Consider the following 22,469-nt stretch of genomic DNA (forward strand, 5'->3'; position numbering starts at 1 on the left):
TTTTTCGACTTTCACGTTGCTTCGCTCCCTTAACAGATAATTATATATACGTTTAAGTAAACCAATTATTATTTTATTGTTGAAAATCGATACGCGTTATTTTTTACGATTTAAAAGAACTTTAACGCGATCGAGTTCGAACAATGGACACAGGTTGCACATTCGCGAGAAATTTGCCAACGGTCTGCGCTCGAAAAATGCTTCGTTGTGTCATTTTTATTACGGAAGAGCGTGAATGGGTTTCGTCTCGATTTGTTCGCACGTGCATTTCCTGATACGCCATATGGTCGCAGGTAAAACCACATGCCGATATATTCCCATGATCATCGAGCCGACAGGTAGAAACCCAAACATGTACTACGACGCGAACTGAGCTTTAAAATCTCCTCAACTTTTGCAACAGTTATTACATTATAGACCGTGCGTTACGTTTAAATATTTAAATATTTCTGAACGACGAGGACGAATTACTCGAAATAATATGAGTTTTCAAATTAGAAATTACTTTAAATTAACAATCATTTAAGCAAAACGATACTCTCGTAAATATATTTCTCACAACATTTACGATACACGTTATTGATATGATCATAGTGTAAGTATCAATTGAAAATTGAAATTGAAATTTATTTAAAATATTTTCTTACGATTTCGATAAAATAACTGCACTTCCATGTTTTCGATATTGCTACCTGTTTTCAACTCAAATATTTATATTCCTGCTATTTATCTTGCAACAACCTCGATAACAAGTACCACGCGTTTAATGAGAGGGCAATAAAAATTGAGACAAACGTAAAACGAGTTTGCGACTTTTGCGTTACAGTCGAGTTTAAAAAAAGAAAATCAAATTATGACATCAAGTAACATGACGATGGTAAATTCTCTTTTGTACGCAAATATTTCCGCATTCTCCAAAAAATAGAAAAGAACAAAATACATAACGAGTCTGCAGAAAATATAAACTAATTTTATAATAATGTAATTTTTTAATAATGCTCTTTTCTTTTCCTTCTTTCTTAGTCGTTCGACAGTTTAATCGCGACACGGAATTATGCAATACGGCATACTAATTAGGAAATAAAAGCTTCGATGGTTTTCGAATTATTAATCTATCACGTAGTTAAATATTGTTCGATCAATACTTCTTTATTAATCAATCGATTAAACGATGCGATAAAAGATTCAGTTGTTAGATTTAATAGCGACCAACGATTACTGAAAGTGATTGCTCACTATCATTAACGATTACAATAATGAATATTCGGTGGCGTCAAACTGATAAAAATGAAACGTCCTTCTTCGCATATCTAAGAAATTAATTAAACACAATTTTATCGAAACAAGAAATACTATTTGATTTAGATAAACTAACGATTAATTTTAATCGTAATTATTAATACTGACTGATTAAAATTTGCCTATCACAAACACATCAACTGTTCCTCTATCATTTTTTTTTAAACGAAATGTTTAAAATTAAATCTATTTGTTTGTAAGATAAACAATGAATTCCGGTTATGATTTGTTTTAGACCATTTGTCGAATTTACTATTGTCTAGTTTTAGTCTGATAAATTTTAATTCGTCTTTGATCGTACCGGAAACGCATACGACGCATAGGAAAACACGTGGTATCGATATTCGGATGTACAGGAAACGAATACGAGAACAGATGTTGAAACTCTAATTCCCCGACGTGTTTCCTCAAAACAGAGAAAACGATTTTAGAAACGCGACGTCGGCGCTAGACTCGACATTCATACGGATAAAATTATATAACTTAGACGGACGTGCAAATAGAACTCATGTTTATTCGAACAGAGATTTCTATTTGAATACACATGGACTTTATGTTTGTGTACTTCGATTCCACGGGTGGCATTATAAACAGAAGGCGGAACATAGTTTTAGAGAAAACTACAGATAATTTTTAATTAATTTTAAATTGTTTTTATCTCGATGACAAATATGGAATTTTACAAGAAATTTTCACAAGCGATTCGTACGGATTTGAAGAAAAGTGAATTTTATAATTAAGTACTCACCGAAAAATAGGTGTAGATAACGCACTCCGGAGAGGATATATCTGAAACATAACATAAGTAATCAATTAATAATAATGTCGATAATAGTAAGAATAAATTAAAACATTTTTGATCTTATGAAATAGCGAAGTTTTGAAATAAGATTAATATTATTGATAAACTAATGATGCAAGAATAAAAATACATAATAATTCCTAGTACTTAGTTCATAAATGTTGGATAAAACAGTGACTGTAATTAACGAACGCAAATGTCGTTTTGAAAAATCTATCAATGGATTCTAATTTACGAACGAATCTAAAATTTATGTTCGTTAGTCGTAAATCAAATTTGCCCAGCTCTGTTTCATAAAAGTTGCATTTGATCTCGAAATTATACAATTATACTGATTTTATTAATATTTAAAAGCTGCAGTTAGCGGGAAATAAAAATTTTATCGAGAATAATGATGCAATAATAGACCTTTTGAATAAATCTTAATTGTGCAATTTTAAAAAATTCTTTTTAACTACCCCTCGACTAATTTTATTAAATCAATCGATCAAACAATACTATAGAAAATACGATCATTGTAGAAATATTAAAAATTTCAAGTGGAAAATTTTTTTTTACGTAATTAGAACATTTAACTTTTCAAGAATCTAATCACGACTATAACTATGGACATTTGAAAGAATAAGGAAACGATAAGGAAACTCCATTGCTTATCGTGTAATTCGAGTACGTTTAGGTCTGGGTTAGCACGTTTTCATGCAATTATCGAATGAAATTTCGACTAGATAAACCTTTATCTATGAGTCACAAATACGATAACGACGATCGTAAGTGGCTAACAAGTAATTCCATTTGTATTAACGATAAATGATTATTAATTTTAATTGTAATCGTCCATCGCGACTTTGATTAATATTTGCCCAATGCTCGGATAACGGGCGCAATACTTGGCTCAACTTCGTGCTGGAAACATCAAACACTCAGCTTATGCACACATTACTGTTTGCAATTCGTGAAACGTATAATTTTGTCAACTAACGTGACGGATCGTTTTATTTGCTGAGAACTAGATAGTTTTCTTTTTAAGTACACATTGTATAAATACTTTCAGAATGTTCGTTGCCTTTTTACTTGTACACAGACGCATTTTCTGTAATCATTGATGAATTTATTGGCGCATCGCAGGCGTTTTCATTAAAACATCCGACTTACTTACTAGTAAGGTACTTTTGTTTTGGAAAAGTTTTTAATTATTCCTCTAAACCTTGCCATTTTACTTTGTTTAAATCTATCCGTAAAATTCCTTCAATGGACAGAACTTCCTAAGAAGCCACTAAACAGCTTAATTGCTTTTTTTTAAAACAGGAATTTTTGAGCTTAGTAAAACAATTACTCTTTGATCAACCTTGGAATACGATTTCAACTTAAAGAAATTTTAAAGGGCACCTTAGTTAGGAACAGTGTTAGGGACTCTCTGGACCTATGAGAATAATATCAATTTGAAATTTTAAAAGACACATCTTTGATAGAAATAGCGTCAAGGGCTTGATGGGCCTCGTAAAAATTCGCGTTGGTCGCGAGTCGTGGAAAATGAGATTCTGGTGGTCTCGATCGGGACCGAAGTTCGGCAAGAAAAATCGTCGATTCATTACAAAGGAATCCCCAAACTACTTGGACGTCAACGCGCCCCATAAAAATGCGCATGGTGCTTTATATCGGACGAAACGGTTCCCACGACACCCCGTGCGTCGCTCCTATGGGAAAGTTTTATTGGGGTGAAATTGTACGTGTCCGTACTCTTGCACGCTCACAGACGCATTGTCCCTCGTAGCTGTCGCGACGACACCCGTTTAACGACCCTTACACATCCACGTATACTCGCAACAAGTCCTCGACCGCCGCGCTGAATATTTAACGCGATGTTAATTGTTAGACGCGAACCGATATCGGACTGTTCACGACAAGGCGCTTCGAAACTAATCCAGTTCTTCGTTCGTTAACGGTTCATCGACGAAGGTGGGTCGATTCTAACCCGGATTATTCATTTCGACAGAGTCAAGTCGAAGTCTTAGTAAAAGTTACGAAAAATAAAAACATCGGGTGTCGAACTTTGACTACGATTCAATGGCGTTATAATAAAATATTAGATCGCAGAACGTAAAATTATTGTAATTGACCCCCGCAGCCAAAAATAATTTTTCAAGAACGATTTGAAATTTTTTTATTTCGTCGAACAATTTGCCCACCTTTGTGAATTTTTTTCTCGAAAGTGCGAAGGTTTTCGGAGGTACGTCTATTGATAAAAAATGATTGTAATTGGCCCTTGCAAATGAAAATAATTTTTTTAGAACGATTTGAAATTTTTTAATTTTGTCGAAAAATGTGTCCAACTTCTCGAATTTTTTTCTAGAAAGTGGGTAGAATTTCGGGGATATGTCTATCCACCAAAAATGATTGTAATTAGCCCCCGCAACTGAAAATAATTTTTTTAGAACGATATAAAATTTTTCTTTTTTACCGAAAAATTTAGGCAGCTACCCCCTGTCGATTTTTCTTAAAAATTCGTTTTTGATTTTTAATTATTTTGTTTGATACCCTATAGAAAAGTTGTCTAATACTTTTTTGTAGGTACCCATGAGCTCTACTTCAGGGAAAAGTTTCATTGAAATATATTCACTATTGTAGGAGTTATGGCTGTTTGAAAATTGGACCATTTTTATGGGGTTTTTCTCATTTTGCGAGGTCAAGGATCAACTTTTCGAATATTTTTAGAATTTCTACATATTCTACACTAAAATACGCGTAGTTTGCTTTTTTAAACATTAAAATCGTCCAATCCGTTCAGAAGTTATGACGTTTTAAAGATTTGGATGAAATTTCGGGGAAGCATTTCTGGGCAGAAATTATATTTTCGGTAAGGAATTTTTTTCTCGAAAATGGTTAGGATTACAAGGATATGTCTAATGACCAAAAATGATTGTAATTGACCCCTGCAACTAAAAATAATTTTTTTAGAACGTTTTGAAAATTTTTAATTTTAACGAAAAATTTGTTCCCCTTCCTGAATTTTTTTCTCGAAAGTGAGTAGGATTTCGGGGATATGACTATTCATAAAAAATGATTGTAATTGACTCCTGTAGCCGAAAATAATTTTTCCGTGAATGATTTGAAATTTTTTAATTTAATTTTTTAATAATTTTTTAACGAAGCCTCAATCAACAAATTGATATTCTTGATTTTCTTCGTCTTATTTTGGCTTCTAGAATGTCCCATTAAAATTTTTCCCAGGGGTGGCCGAACATCCTGTATAACGAATGGTTGTAGTTTTTCATCCGAATTTTTTTTACAGAAATTCGTAAAATTGTAATATTTCACTGGATCAGCAAAAAGTCGAATTAATCTAAATATAAATAAAAATGTTAAGTGGGGCGTCGTTCGGTCCTGCACAGCGACAGAACCCGGAAGTCTCAACCGGTATCAACAGTTTAATTAACTTAATAATTTATCCTGTCAAAAACTTGCGCACACAATTATTAAATCGAACAAACTCGACTGTGTTTATATTGATGGTATGGTGCAATTTACAAACGGAGACGAACACTAATCCCTCTCCTCTCGTGACACCCTGTAACATTTTTCACCACGATACACGTTGGTACAATACAACCACTGACGTCACAGCCAATGGGATCGTTCGTCGAGACTCGTTCCACCAATCGGAAATCGAGAGCGTCTACGCGTTCGTGGTAGTACGGGCAAATTTTCTCGAAAGTATACTGGTATTTTCTTTTTTCATTAGTATTTGTGTGTGTTCTGCGCAATTCTTGGTGGGCAAGCAACTAGATACAGACAAAAGTATAACAATCGATAAAGAATTCCATCAAAATTATTAATGACAGCGAGTAAACACCTAATTACAAAAAAAAAATTACAAAACTTATTTATTTTCGATGCTATTATATGTATAATATGAAAATGCGTGACTTTCGTTATTTCTTTTCGTCGGACCGTACGAATTCGTCCAACGAGCTCAAATTAATCGTTTAGCACATAACGAAAATTGGAGGAAACAGTTTGCTCAACTAGTCGCGCGAGTAATTATTCCAAGCGGTGAAACGTGTATGCAAAACTGAATATGTAACTGCTTCGTTTGATATTGCGAGACGAGAATAGGTGGTAAATGAAAGTAAAGCCCCAAGGAGAGACAAATATAATTTTGTTTGGCTCGAGAAATCAAATGAAAGGATATGCACGCGAAATCGTTTCTGTCTATGTGTAGATAAGTGGGATCGTCATCCCACTTCTGAGGAAACTTAATCTACTGATAACGCGTTAATGACGAGCGACTCGATGGTGGTAGTGTAACATTAAGAAACCGTTGTTGTACATTGACACAGGTGTAAAAAAACTACGTGTCTATTTGGTAAACCAAAATCCGTGTCGAAGCATCCAAACAATTTTCCGGAATTTCTTGGCGTATATAAATCTGGAAACGGTTTTTTCGAGACAGTGTGTATTCCACGGAGCAACGAGTACGGACGAATTAAAGATGGCGAAGGCCATTATCGTCCTTTGTTTTTTGGTTGTCGCTGCACGCGTAAGTGAACATTGTACCTTTTAAGAGACACTCAATTAATCGTCAACTTCTCACATTTCGTCTTAATATATATTTAAATTTTCTTAGACAGCTAAGACTCAAGTATCAAATTAAATTATCGCGCTCAAAATATCGCTCTAACTCTCGATCCTCTTCGAAGCAATTTTTTGTTAATTTTATATTTCCAAGTAGAAGAAAGTGTACTCAAATATAAGTTTCCTCAACTTTGGAAACTTACTGTGAACGAGTTTAGAATCTAAAATAATTTGTAACGTCACTGCAATGCGATCTGTATTAGAATTAAGTCTCTTTGTAGATACTTTATCAACATTTTTCAAATCCTTCTGCTTTCAAATTAACAAGAGTCAAAGTGTTCGAGGAAAAACAAATTTATATCGCATAGAAATATTATAAAAATGGTTTACATTCGGTCTAACGATGATTAATAATTTAAAAGTATAGTTACGGTTATAAAAAGTCGAATCGAGACCTATTAAAAAAGAAATTAACCGAGACGAAGATTTAATCGAAGATTATATAATCGAAACAATGTTTTCGTGAATATATTAATTGTGACATTTATCGTATATGTTGTTAACACTGTCATGGTGGTCACCGGTGACCGGTATTTTAAACTTGCGGAAGATTAATGGCGTGTGACGAGTAATAACGTGCTTCCGCGTTCAACGCGAGTGTTTTTGTAAAAGAATTAAATTGTGGCGGAAGGTACAGTTTCCAAGTGGCAAACAGATAAAATATATTATCAGCAAACAACGAGCAGACATACGTGTTAATTTTACTAAAATCTCGACCAAGATTATGGTATTTGAAATAAGTAATCGCCATATAATATGATATTATAGTTATCTAGCTGGAAGAAAGTTTGAGAATTATTCTAAGAAGCGATCTATAATGATTAATAGAACCTGAAAGTTTACATAATTGCATCCAATTCTACGGCTGTGTACAATTTGCTTAAGTTTTATATTTTCTAGTGATATTTTTGCATATACATTATTATTTTCTATCATTTAAGATGTGTCTACAATTTGTTTACTTTTCACAAGAGTTATTTTTTTAATATTTCATTAATAATTATTTTTAAAATGTAATTAAACTTTTAATAGAATTATATTGTTTCATCAATATAGAATGCATGTCCTTTGTACAAACACAGCGAATTCACACAGTCTTTAAGAAAATAGAAACAAGCCAAAGGAGCAAAAATTGTAATAAATCATAGTATTTTGTTCGTTTTGAAATTTCTTTTTATTATTTCGTCTCGATTTGATTTCAATAATTTGAAACGAAATTTCTGTTTACTTAATTGCACACGAAAATGGTTGTGTTTGGAGTGTTTCATTATTATTTTTACACTAGTGCTACAGCGAAGAAGATATTCTAATACTTTCGTATTATAGGCCAGCGTAATTCCGAAACAGAAAATAGAATGGGGCAGCAAAGGATCAATCAGTATAGAAGAATCAATAACCATAAATGTGTCCATCAGCAATATTGATGTCATCGTTGATGATAATTGCGAAGCTCTACAAGCAGTCGAGAAACTCGCTAATCTTTGCGTTGTTGAAATTAAAGCCTTCGCTCTTGAAGTCGATAGTGAGGCAACATTAAGAATCAAAACTATACTGGAATTGGTAAGAAAACGAAATATAATAAATAAATATTTATTTAGTCCCATTTAAAAAAAATTAATTGGACTTTGAAATCTCACTCGTTACGTCACTTACAAAGAAAAATATTTATACTGTATAATGCTTCATTTTATACCAAATAATTTTTGGTGAAAATATTCTTTTCATCGCTTTAACCCCTTATGATATATTCCACCTTTTCCAATTAAAAGAAACACCTTGTATGTAGAAGTGAAAGGTGTATGTATATGGTTTTCAACTGCGAAATATTGAGTTGAGAACAAAACTGCAATATATATATGGAAAATTGTATTGAAAATGATCGATCACTTTGTGTGTTCGATACCAGATTTTGAAAAAATTAAAATATAATGTAGTTTACGTAAAATTTAAATTTAAATTTGAATTATCAGGGCAAATAATTCGATTTGCAACCACTGTGCTTATCTTACTTATTATCTAATTTGTACATGAGTACATTTGTTCCTAGTGTATCGTAACTACAATTTGCTCCAGCAATTCAATAATATGAAATGAGGTGTACCACGGATTCTAACAATTCATTATGATATCATTTCATAAAGAATGATAAAAGGGAAAAAATCAGTCAAGATACAAAAAAATTCAATAATACAAATTCACACGATTTTAAATCTGCTACAAGTTACATAATATATATAAAAATAATACTTTCCATTACAATTAACAATTTGTATACCGTATATGTCTAGATAAACAAGAAAATCCTAATATGGATAGCAAAAGCAAACTTAGTTGGCAGTACTATTTGTAGCACTCAAATAGCTGAACTAAACGAAACAGCAATTGCTACCGTTAAAAAAGTTGAAAACTGCCTAGAAGGAAAAATATCTAAAGGAATCGAAACATTGCAATCAGTAAAAGAAACTGCGGAAAAACTTACTAAAGAACTCAAGAAGACTAAAAACACTGCCGATCAATGTGTAAAACAGAGCTCCAACTTCCCCGAAATCAGTACATGCTTAAACGCGGTAAGTATAAAAAACATTTACCGTATGAAACATAAATAAAAAACAAATTAACAATATGGTAGAAAACCACCTACACTAAATATTTAATTAACGGTTTCATCGCACACACCGATATACAACATAAATGCATTTTATAAAAAAGTAACCACTACATCGAATTATTTAACAAAATAAACTTCACAGACATTTAAAACCCAATACACATTTAAATCATGTACAAAATGTATTCAAAAGACACAGCACAAATTCATACAAGCACAAACCATAAAAATAATAAAAAATAAAACAGTAACTAAACAAAACAAAACATATTAAAAATACTAAAGAACAAACACATACTACATACAAATAATAATAAAATAATTATTCAAATACAAAATTCACTAGACTACGGATAACGTGAAGGACCTTGTCAAGGATGTTCAAAAACTACAAAATGAAATAACGAAATTAAACAACGAAAAGAAGCAACTCAAGTATGGCATGCTTGAATGTTCGGTAGCAAGATACATGCCCGAATTTCTAAAAAACACAACAAGAATACTACGCAGTCTGAACGAGTGCATCGCAGAAACAATTAAGAATGGAGGTAAAACGTTAATATCACATAACCTACTGAAAAAAGGATAACACAAACTAAAATAAAAATTATTCTAGGGACAACACAGGCGGCCACACAAACCACCGCAAAGACTTCTACAAGAACTACCGAGCGGGCAACAACTACAAGTACTCAACGAGCAACTACAACGCCAGCAACATCATCATCCGAGCAAGCAAGTACAGCATCCTCACAACAGGCTAGTACAGCATCATCACAACAAACTAGTACTGCATCATCGGCGCAAGCTAGTACTGCATCCTCAGAACAAGCTAGTACAGCAAGTACTTCGAGGGCGTCTACTGCATCATCTGAACAGGCTACCACAGCATCATCCGAAGAAACGAGCACTGCAAGTTCTGCAGCAGCATCCACAGCATCCTCTGAACGGGCTAGTACTGCATCTTCAGAACAAGCTAGTACAGCAAGTACTTCGAGGGCGTCTACTGCATCATCTGAACAGGCTACCACAGCATCATCCGAAGAAACGAGCACTGCAAGTTCTGCAGCAGCATCCACAGCATCCTCTGAACGGGCTAGTACTGCATCTTCAGAACAAACTAGTACAGCAAGTACTTCGAGGGCGCCTACTGCATCATCTGAACAGGCTACCACAGCATCATCCGAAGAAACGAGCACTGCAAGTTCTGCAGCAGCATCCACAGCATCCTCCGAACAGGCCAGTACTGCATCTTCAGAACAAGCTAGTACAGCAAGTACTTCGAGGGCGTCCACTGCATCATCCGAACAGGCTACCACACCATCATCTGAAGAAACGAGCACTGCAAGTTCTGCAGCAGCGTCCACAGCATCCTCCGAACAAGCTAGTACAGCATCTTCAGAACAAGCTAGTACAGCCAGTTCTTCGAGGGCGTCCACTGCATCATCTGAACAGGCTACCACACCATCATCCGAAGAAACGAGCACTGCAAGTTCTGTAGCAGCATCCACAGCATCCTCCGAACGAGCTAGTACGGCATCTTCAGAACAAGCTAGTACAGCAAGTACTTCGAGGGCGTCCACTGCATCATCTGAACAGGCTACCACACCATCATCCGAAGAAACGAGCACTGCAAGTTCTGCAGCAGCGTCCACAGCATCCTCCGAACGAGCTAGTACGGCATCTTCAGAACAAGCTAGTACAGCAAGTACTTCGAGGGCGTCCACTGCATCATCTGAACAGGCTACCACACCATCATCCGAAGAAACGAGCACTGCAAGTTCTGCAGCAGCGTCCACAGCATCCTCCGAACGAGCTAGTACGGCATCTTCAGAACAAGCTAGTACAGCCAGTTCTTCGAGGGCATCCACTGCATCATCTGAACAGGCTACCACAGCATCATCCGAAGAAACGAGCACTGCAAGTTCTGCAGCAGCATCCACAGCATCCTCTGAACGGGCTAGTACTGCATCTTCAGAACAAGCTAGTACAGCAAGTACTTCGAGGGCGTCTACTGCATCATCTGAACAGGCTACCACAGCATCATCCGAAGAAACGAGCACTGCAAGTTCTGCAGCAGCGTCCACAGCATCCTCCGAACGAGCTAGTACGGCATCTTCAGAACAAGCTAGTACAGCAAGTACTTCGAGGGCGTCCACTGCATCATCTGAACAGGCTACCACAGCATCATCCGAAGAAACGAGCACTGCAAGTTCTGCAGCAGCGTCCACAGCATCCTCCGAACAAGCTAGTACAGCATCTTCGGAACAAGCTAGTACAGCCAGTTCTTCGAGGGCGTCCACTGCATCATCTGAACAGTCTACCACACCATCATCCGAAGAAACAAGCACTGCAAGTTCTACAGCAGCATCCACAGCATCCTCTGAACGGGCTAGTACTGCATCTTCAGAACAAGCTAGTACAGCAAGTACTTCGAGGGCGTCTACTGCATCATCTGAACAGGCTACCACACCATCATCTGAAGAAACGAGCACTGCAAGTTCTGCAGCAGCATCCACAGCATCCTCTGAACGGGCTAGTACTGCATCTTCAGAACAAGCTAGTACAGCAAGTACTTCGAGGGCGTCTACTGCATCATCTGAACAGGCTACCACAGCATCATCCGAAGAAACGAGCACTGCAAGTTCTGCAGCAGCATCCACAGCATCCTCCGAACGGGCTAGTACTGCATCTTCAGAACAAGCTAGTACAGCAAGTACTTCGAGGGCGTCTACTGCATCATCTGAACAGGCTACCACAGCATCATCCGAAGAAACGAGCACTGCAAGTTCTGCAGCAGCGTCCACAGCATCCTCCGAACAAGCTAGTACAGCCAGTTCTTCGAGGGCGTCCACTGCATCATCTGAACAGGCTACCACACCATCATCCGAAGAAACGAGCACTGCAAGTTCTGCAGCAGCATCCACAGCATCCTCTGAACGGGCTAGTACTGCATCTTCAGAACAAGCTAGTACAGCAAGTACTTCGAGGGCGTCTACTGCATCATCTGAACAGGCTACCACAGCATCATCCGAAGAAACGAGCACTGCAAGTTCTGCAGCAGCATCCACAGCATCCTCTGAACGGGCTAGTACAGCATCTTCAGAACAAGCTAGTACAGCCAGTTCTTCGAGGGCGTCCACTGCATCATCTGAACAGGCTACCACACCATCATCTGAAGAAATGAGCACTGCAAGTTCTGCAGCAGCATCCACAGCATCCTCCGAACAGGCTAGTACTGCATCTTCAGAACAAGCTAGTACAGCAAGTACTTCGAGGGCGTCCACTGCATCATCTGAACAGGCTACCACAGCATCATCCGAAGAAACGAGCACTGCAAGTTCTGCAGCAGCGTCCACAGCATCCTCCGAACGGGCTAGTACTGCATCTTCAGAACAAGCTAGTACAGCAAGTACTTCGAGGGCGTCTACTGCATCATCTGAACAGGCTACCACAGCATCATCCGAAGAAACGAGCACTGCAAGTTCTGCAGCAGCATCCACAGCATCCTCTGAACGGGCTAGTACAGCATCTTCAGAACAAGCTAGTACAGCCAGTTCTTCGAGGGCGTCCACTGCATCATCTGAACAGGCTACCACACCATCATCTGAAGAAATGAGCACTGCAAGTTCTGCAGCAGCATCCACAGCATCCTCCGAACAGGCTAGTACTGCATCTTCAGAACAAGCTAGTACAGCAAGTACTTCGAGGGCGTCCACTGCATCATCTGAACAGGCTACCACAGCATCATCCGAAGAAACGAGCACTGCAAGTTCTGCAGCAGCGTCCACAGCATCCTCCGAACGAGCTAGTACTGCATCCTCAGAGCAGACTATTGCAGCAAGTACTTCGAGGGCGTCTACTGCATCATCTGAACAGGCTACTACAGAATCATCCGAAGAAACGAGCCCTGCAAGTTCTGAGGTAACGTCCACAGCGTCTTCGCGGACAACTACCACAGTATCCACCACGCGGTCAAGTACTGGACAGACTACAGTATGTGTATGCACAACATCTCCTGCGCCAGCTAGTACAGCATCATCCGAACAGGCTAGTACACCATCTACCGCAAGGGCGTCAACTGCATCCTCCACTGAAGCTAGTACAGCATCCTCAGAGCAAACTAGTACAACTTCCTCGGAGCAAGCTAGTACAACATCCTCAGAGGAACCTAGTACAGCATATACCGCAAGTGCATCAACTGCATCCTCAGAGCAAACTAGTACAACATCCTCAGAGCAAACTAGTACAACATCCTCAGAGCAAGCTAGTACAGCATCCTCAGAGGAATCTAGTACAGCATCTACCGCGAGTGCATCAACTGCATCCTCTACGCAGGCTAGTACAGCGGCCTCAGAGGAACCTAGTACAACATCCTCAGAGGAACCTAGTACAACATCGTCAGAGGAACCTAGTACAACATCCTCAGAGCAAGCTAGTACAGCATCTTCACAGGAACCTAGTACAGAATCTACCGCAAGTGCATCAACTGCATCCTCCACGCAGGCTAGTACAGCATCCTCAGAGCAAACTAGTACAACATCCTCAGAAGAATCTAGTACAGCATCTACCGCAAGTGCATCAACTGCATCCTCCACGCAGGCTAGTACAGCGTCCTCAGAGGAATCTAGTACAACATCCTCAGAGGAACCTAGTACAACATCGTCAGAGGAACCTAGTACAACATCCTCAGAGGCACCTAGTACAGCATCTACCGCAAGCGCGTCAACTGCATCCTCCACGCGGGCTAGTACAGCATCCTCAGAGGAGACTACTAGAGCAACTACCGAACAGACTGAAACAGAAACTACCAGACAGGCGACTACACAATCTACCGCTCAGGCAACAACAAATAGTACCGAGCAGACGGCGACAACAACTACGAAACGGGCTGCGACAAGTACCACCAAACAACCTGTTACACGAACTACCAAACAGACTGTGAAACCCACGACTAAAAAATCAATGTCGGGATCCTCTGAGGAAGAATGCGATGATGATTGGGGTCTGGCGATTGACAAAGAACTTGAAGCCGCAGCGAAAGCCCGCGAGGAAGTTGAACAAAAATCTAAGAAATCTAGGAAATGGAAAATTGAAAATCTTGGAAAATGATTAATGTTGTATTCATAAAATGCAATACCTATGGGTATGTGTCAGGTTGCCCTATCTTTACTTTTACGTCGTCAATGGAATAATGTCTGACGTTAATCATTATTATAGTTACAATAAGGATGTTGAATCTAAAAATAATGCTGTACTCGTTGTACATATCTTTTCTTTGTAAGTAATGATATTGTGATTTATATTGTATCATTCAAATGAGTTCCGAAATAGCAGAATGTCATGTGTGAAAGATTATGATCGATATATGTAGTGAAATGTATTTTATTTTTGAATATTTTTACGATTTAAAATGGTTCTCCAGAACATTTGATCTCTGTTTGTGTTAAGTAAATTAATAATTGTGTAAGATTACATAGAAACAGTTGCTTTTGTATAAAGCATATATGTTATCACAATCAAGACTTCGATTACGTATTTCAATTGTTACAGATAAAATAGTTAGTATAATACTTATTTGTATATTCCTATGTTTTTATATATACGTGTTTTATGTATACATGTTGCGTTAGAGAAATTTTTAATGAAGATTATTCATACAGTAAATGTATAAAATAAAATTGATTTCATTTTATGTTTTATTCTATTATACATATAACTAAATATAATGCATATTGTTTTATTTCGTTGTTTAGTAGAAAATTTATTCTCTCCTTTTCGTTTTATTTAAATATGGTAAAAGTTATGGTTATATGGTTATAAAAGCCTTCGGTTATTGGAAGCCTTATATTTATTATTGATGGGTCAACACTAGCCAGAACTGTTCGTAAACAGTTGCAGAACTCGTGCAAATGTTACATTTTTAAGCACGTATTAACAAAATGGGTATAAATTGTTTGTATAAATAATACTAAAAAATAAAATTAATTTGAGAATAATAAAACTATTACGTCTTTGTTACACTAGAATTTCGTATAATACGAAATACAGCTGTTATTAATCTAATCACGAAAATATGATAGATATCAGTTATCTTTCCAAAACGCATATTTCATCGAGAGAAGAAAGATTATTAATGATTACGTTATATTGTCATATTATCTTTCGTGTTTTCGCTTTTATACATATAACACGTTGCTATCAGACGATCTCAGAATAACGACACAAGTACAATATTAATATTTGATCTTTACTTACGCACAGTATCTGAAGGATAAATGGAAGGAAGTCACTTGCATCACTCAGGACCACATTAAGATTGCTGAAAATCCTAGACACACCCTTCGCAGATACTCTGCAAACAAAAGAATAACGATTTTGTATTTTCTTGCATAAAACGGAATTTCTATTATGGTTTGATATGACCCTGTATTCGTCTGGTTTTTATTTATATAATAATAAATTTAAAAATCCAGAAAATATTGACCATAGGAATTTATGTAACTGTACTAATAAAATTCATGACAAAAATATATCTACGAAGATAATACTTTGACGTATGACAATCAGCATCCGATGATTTTCGTTCGTGAAAACAAGATGGTGTCAGCCAATTTTGGGACACTGTCGTTCCACGTGCAACAACCTAACATTACGAGCTACTTCCACATTGCAAAACGATTAACTTTGCGAAGTACCGTTCTCAGCTGGACGAACATAAGCCACCACTCGCCCATAAAACGCTCATAATTGGCAAACAGGCGGGGCGTTGTTTCCACCGCGATAACCCTAGGTCCAAACAAGTTGTTACAATTCGATTAGGATGTTCTACCCAGTCCTCTACACTACCAGGGCTTTATTTCTATCGAAAATACTTTGTTTCTTTCATTAAACAACGTTAACGAACTATCTTAGCTTATGTTTTATTTTTTTAAATCCTCTCCGTTACATGGTTGTACGGTAGATGGTATAAAACTCGCGGTTAACGCACCGGAAATAAGTTTTTACAGACTGGAGAAATAGGTAAAAGAAACAATCATGATGGAAATGAAAAGAGGTTGTTTCTGTAGAAGAAAAAGATATTTCTGTCTGAGGTATTGTAGGCTATGCGCCGTGCCTTTCTTGCATCGTTATAGTCATTTACCAGGGTTGCGTGACGAAAATCAAGGATAAATGAGAAACCCGTTTGCAAATAATTTTGCTAAAGCATAAAGCGTCAGAAATAGTCATTCCCATATGACATTTCTCAAGAGACATGAAATGTGTGATTCGTGACTAGGTGCTATTTCGCGTTTTCGCTGAAACTTTTCAATTAAAAATATTGAATTTCAATGTTCTGTTAAATAGATACATTTTGATATCAATTATTTCATCAGTAAGTAAATAAAATAAGAAAATAATGAACTCGTTTGGGAATTAAAGAAGAGGAAAGTGAAGACGAGAAATTGATTTGTAACGTGGGATTTCAAGAAGTTATTTTTTAATGCGTTTGTGTAACATCGTATTATACGGAGCACATACGCAGACGACAATATTGAAACAATGGAACCATAACTTCTATTAATCAAGAACATTTAATCGGCCGAATTTATTACCACAATAAATATAATCTGCGCATTTATAAAATATAGAACGCAGTATCCTTGACAACATTGAAGTACCAGAGCAAACAAGAGAATCGATAAAGGGATCAGACAATTTCTATGCAAATTGCGCATCTTCCTCAGCCATAGTAACAGGGAGGGTTCAAAGACCGATAATTGAAATACGATCAATTTTCTCATCAGTAAATCGACTAATATCTATTTGGTATTAAATATTCAAGCTGATGTAAATCATGGAACGACGTTGGTATAAGTGTCTCCGAAATGCATTTACATTTTGTATAAATTTATACAAAAAGAGTAAAACCATTTCTTCCCACAAATTTATTTATGTTCGCATATAGATTTTTCACTTTATCGCCATGGCTTCAAAAAATTCAAATATTCTCGATCTATTCACAAAATTAATAATTTCACGCAAATTAACATACTCGGTCCCCGAATTTTGTTTAAAATTATTTCAGCGTAAATTTCAATAATTACAATGTTATTTCTAGTGTAAAATTTCATCGAAATGTAATGTCAGAATATTTCAAATTATGAATGAAAGTTACATGTAAAGGACAAATATGATTTTTCATAAGAAAAGTATTTTAAACGCTTTTGGATACTTGCAATCGTCACGAAAAATATTTAAAAAGAGTTCAATCGTGAGTGTCTAATATTTACTACTTGCAAAAGTTAATTGTTTTATTATAAAATAAGAATTATAAAATCTACTTACATGACAATAATTCAAAGACGTCAAATGCAAACTGTTTTACAAACCGAGATACACGTTAACTATATAATATTTTGTTTGACGTTTATTTCTAATGATCGTTTTGTTTATCAGTTTCTGATTCCCAACACTTTTAAATAATATTAGCAAACGATACGGACGCACACAATGACAAAACCACAAATCCACAAAACCACAAGATACGCGAGAAGAATCATTGCTTTCTACGTAGCAATAAAACAGTGACGAGTTTGTTTCTTCGAGTTAATAGTATTTCATGTTTGAACAAACCCTGGGAAATATTTGATACAAAAGAATATAATTGCCTCGAAATATGTAAAAGGACCGGGCAATGAACAATTTTTAAAGTTCGTTATCATATTTCCTTAAAATATGCTCAAATTACCGAATAACTAATAACATCGGACATTAAAGGTTAAAGATTGATTCGAATATAAAAGTATACTACAAACTATGGACCGAGAGGTATAATATTTTTGTATTCGAATTTGTTAATATGTATTTTTGTATAGTTAAATCATTATTAACACTTTAACTGCCACGTCACCCGTATATGGGTGACAGAACTTTTAACAGTGGAACTAAAACAATTAATTCTCAAGTTGAAATGTTAAAGAAAATAAATTTTAATAGGCCTCATCAACTTTAATGAGGTTACGAACGTAACTACTAGGACAACTTTTAAGTTGTATAGTTTACGATTGACTAAAATCAAGGTTTTGGTCTTGCAAACAATTTTAGGATTTTAGACTGATAGTCAACGTGTTAAATGGTTTTAAAAAAAATTATTAATCGTAAAATATAAGAATATAATTATTGAACCTATATAGAAATAACAATTAAATTCATTAATAGGATTTGTCTTATCGTTTTGTTCTAGTTTTCCCGTCCGGCATGGAGAAACAAAAACCGTTTATTTTTCAATGTCGTAATCCGGGACAGCGCGAACGCAGGTCCCGACTATCAAAAATTGTGCGCTCGACATACCCACAATAGGAGTATTCGCAAGGTTCAGCCCTACCGAAGTGCAATGGAAGGGCCTCGCCCAGAAGGAACCGCCTTCGTGATCACGGTATCCTCCGCGCCAAGTAAGTTATAATTCAATTACTCGGTCAATATATTTTATTGGTTCCGCCATCGGTTTCCTCTCGCGAGAAATTCCGTCGACAACGAATGTCATCTGGCGGATACAAACCGATTACAAACTAATCGTTCGACGCGCACGAATCTCTGTTCCACGTGCCCATTGATTTTCTTTTCGCTCACGGAGCGTCGTCTGTGTTTGTATATTCATAGCCAACATTATATTTCATTCAGCGGGGTGGCCATTGGAAACAAACAAAATCAAGCGACGACAGGACCGAAACGACGAGGAACGGTGCCCAAAAATAAATAAACGACAGAATTTATATAAGTTGTTATTTGCGTTCTAACCCAGACTCTTTCTTTTACGCGATAGTTTTCTTAAACGATTATTAATTCCGGAAATTAAAGGATCTTACCGTGGAATATCGAGGAAAATGAAAAGGACACGTGAATTTACACGAAGCTTAAAAAATTTTAAATTAAGCAGTATCCAATTATCTAGAAACGTAAAAATATTCCTCTTTAGAAACGTATATAATATATATTATATAATTAATTGATAGATAAATATTGCTTCCCACAACAGCATGAATTATATCGTACAGTTGTATTTTTTGCGAAAACAAATATATATCTATGCAATTATATTCGAGTGAATGTACCAGGCACGATAAAATAGTAACACATTACGTTGATCATATTGCATAAAGTATTTATTTCATTTGTGATTTTGTGTAATATTTAAATTTTTGTGGTCAACGTTCCGCCATTCTCGTCGAAATGTTCTTCGTTATAACGTTCCACTATCTCCATAATTGAGCATATTGACTAATGTATGTCGGAACGAACAACGTTGATTAGATAAAATTATGCAATGGGTAAATACAAAAGTGTGCTAGGTAAATTCTCGGAGAACACTTCATATTTCACCAAGATAATGGTACTATAGTATCGGGGAAGTTTTCTTTTACGCGAATGGCAGTCTGCAGATAATACACCGCATTGGTACAAAGTGTGTAAAAGAGTTCCTTGGAGAACGAAAGGCGGAAACGTGAATGATGTGGAAATGTACGTTGCTCAAGAACGACGCGAACTTAGTCAGAAAAATAATAATGAGACATCGTGCTTGTTTTCTACAAATCAGGTACAGTTACTCTCACTTGTATTCGTATACTATATGAAGTATAAATCTATAATTCAATTCATGAATTATAGCTATAATTCTATCATAGATTGAGCCTTCGAAAATTATGTAATCAACTATTTGTGTGTTTATATAGTTCCTTCGTTGATTGCTAAAGTCTAAGCTCCGATCAATCATTGGTCATACATGTGAATTCTATCACTAGAATATTAGTAGATTTATTTGTATATGTAAATAATCAAATACATATTTTGTAATAATTTTACTAACTATGTGGTCCGAACTCGATGACCAAAGATAAAACGACCCCTCGTTGTTGAAGTCCACGACATTATGATTAATTAATAATGAATTTAGAATTGTATAGTTAGGGTAAGAAAACATATACAGTTACTGCCAATCGTATTCATACACTTTAATGGTCATTCACTACAAATGAAAAGAACCTTGTTTCTTACGAATGTGATTACAGATAAATTTAATAGAAAATTTGTTAATGGTCGCAGTTGTAATGAACATATTTGATAAAAATGAATAGAAGGAATTCCATAAGAAAGTTTCTTTCCATTTATATCACCATTATACTGTATAAATACGAGTGGGGAGTAACCAGTATATGTTATCGTTTAAAATCATAGGAAGTAAAAGTTTAGTACATCGTATAAAAAATAGAAAAGTATAAATGAGGTAGCAACGATTAGTAATTGCTAAACTATACACCACGTGAACAAAGTAACCAAAGAAAATGATGAAGTATCAACGTTCTGATAACTAATACAGATAGGGAACGAAAGGCCAGTTAGTTAATGATAAAAAAAATTGTAATGAGCAGCTCTAGAATAATTATAGCGTACGAATACACGTGCGAGTATATACAAATTAACGTTAATGTGATTTATCGTTACGTTGAATACTTCCCTAATTTTAGATTTCGAGTAGCTTATTTCCAAATACTGGAGAAGAAAAAATATACATAGAAATAATGGGCATGTCCGTACGAGTTAGAAGTGAGATACGAAAGTTTGTTGTGCGTTTGTTTTTACGTCACGAACAAGAGATAGAGATTAATAACATTCGTTATCTATAATTTCACCACGCGCACGAGTTTCGTAATCTAATTTCCGATTAATTTCCTTTCCCTTCTTTTGGCTTGCGTCGGTCGTAGCTATTAAAAGCGTCCGAAAATCAGTATTGCGTCCACGCGCGTATATCATGCGCGCTGTAATTACCGTCGATAAATAAATAAATGGCCTCCCTCGACGAGATACGCGGTCGCGGCTACACGAGGAAAACGAGGAGAAAGCAAAATACAGGGCACGTTGGATGCGTCGCCTAATATTTATGGGTCCAACAGCATCTTATACAGAGTCGAGTGCTTATTTGTGTACCTTCTGTAACACGAAGACACCAAGGACATGTAGCCGTGCAAGGTTCACTGTTTAAAAAAGAACCACCGACAACCTCCGATCAATGTAGCTGCCTTGACTGGGAGCTTTCACGCGCAGTTCGTCGTTAAGAAAAAGTCAGAAATGAAAATCTTGACGTAGAAACTACTCCAAACATGAAATTTAAAAAAATAATATTTCTCCTAATAAATCCGAATCGCTTCTCAATGCAAGAATATCATGGAAAAACTAATGTAACCTTCTGATAAAACTGAACAAATTCATTCACAATTTTTTATTCGAATTGGCTACTAGATACCCAGACAAATATAATATTTAAAGCTATTTAAAATAAAATAATTGTAAATATTTATCCATTCAATCAATGAAATAAAATTGCAACACTCTGACACTAATAAATAAATTACATTTATTATATATTATGTTGCAAATAATGCGATAGAAAATAAAAAAATTACAAGAATCTAAGTAACACATTTCTTGAACATATTTAGAGATGGAGGTGATTGTTAAAGTGGTATATTAGAAATGATACCAAAAGGATATATTCTTGAAGTTATTAAATTCTGATGGTTGGTGTATTATAAGATTTGGATCTTTAAGTTATCCACATTTTGCTACGTTGTAATTCTTTTTCAAGCCCTCTGCTTCTCCCCCCTCTGGGAATCGCGGTCCTCATTTAACACTGGCGTGAACCTTGAAATCGTCGAATTTAAATTTAAATTCTTTCGTTCGCGAGCGAAGCATAGTATCGTGCCTCGAATTTTTCTTCGTGCGGTGAGGTTCTAGAACCTGTTGAGGAGAAATTTGCGTAATAGTACGTTTGGAGCCAAGGAGGTCACTACTTCGCAGAGTATTTTTATGCGATTCACCTACTTTTTTTTCGACAGGGCGGGTACATGCTACATGACCTGTTTCTCTTTCTCGCAAAATTTAGTATGCCCACAAACCGATCGAACATCATATTTGCGAAATCTTACGTTCACGAATTCGCGAACGGAAATTAAATTTTCAGAGTACGAGTTCCATCGATCTTTTACCTTTAGATACTCAGTATAATTTACAATAATTTTTCGTCACAGGTATCGTGTACTTTAAAGGCGATTAATTAAATTTAATTCGTTGAGTGCATCGTGACAAATTGCG

The 22,469-nt window shown here is 36.1% G+C and overlaps 1 protein-coding gene and 1 non-coding gene across 6 annotated transcripts in view; both read right to left on the reverse strand.

Annotated features, from left to right (window-relative positions):
* The window catches only part of Numb (NUMB endocytic adaptor protein), an 84,101-nt gene that overhangs the window by 49,253 nt on the left and 12,379 nt on the right, over window positions 1-22,469 (reverse strand). For 3 of the 5 annotated variants that reach the window (XM_076767741.1, XM_076767738.1, XM_076767739.1), the window contains exons 2-3: window positions 15,604-15,696; window positions 2,048-2,088 (exon numbers count right to left, since the gene is read on the reverse strand). In XM_076767741.1, the coding sequence (XP_076623856.1) occupies window positions 2,048-2,088; window positions 15,604-15,640 (78 nt within the window). In that variant the 5' untranslated portion in view covers window positions 15,641-15,696. Of the gene's footprint in view, window positions 1-2,047; window positions 2,089-15,599; window positions 15,697-22,469 lie in introns of all 5 variants that reach the window. The other 2 variants (XM_076767743.1, XM_076767744.1) reach the window with 1 other exon arrangement.
* Window positions 18,621-18,783, reverse strand: LOC143344222 (U1 spliceosomal RNA). Its single transcript, XR_013080084.1, has one exon. It is a non-coding gene; the product is annotated as a U1 spliceosomal RNA (small nuclear RNA).

Source organism: Colletes latitarsis, chromosome 7 (assembly GCF_051014445.1).
Source record: "Colletes latitarsis isolate SP2378_abdomen chromosome 7, iyColLati1, whole genome shotgun sequence".
Classification (NCBI taxonomy): Eukaryota; Metazoa; Arthropoda; class Insecta; order Hymenoptera; family Colletidae; genus Colletes; species Colletes latitarsis.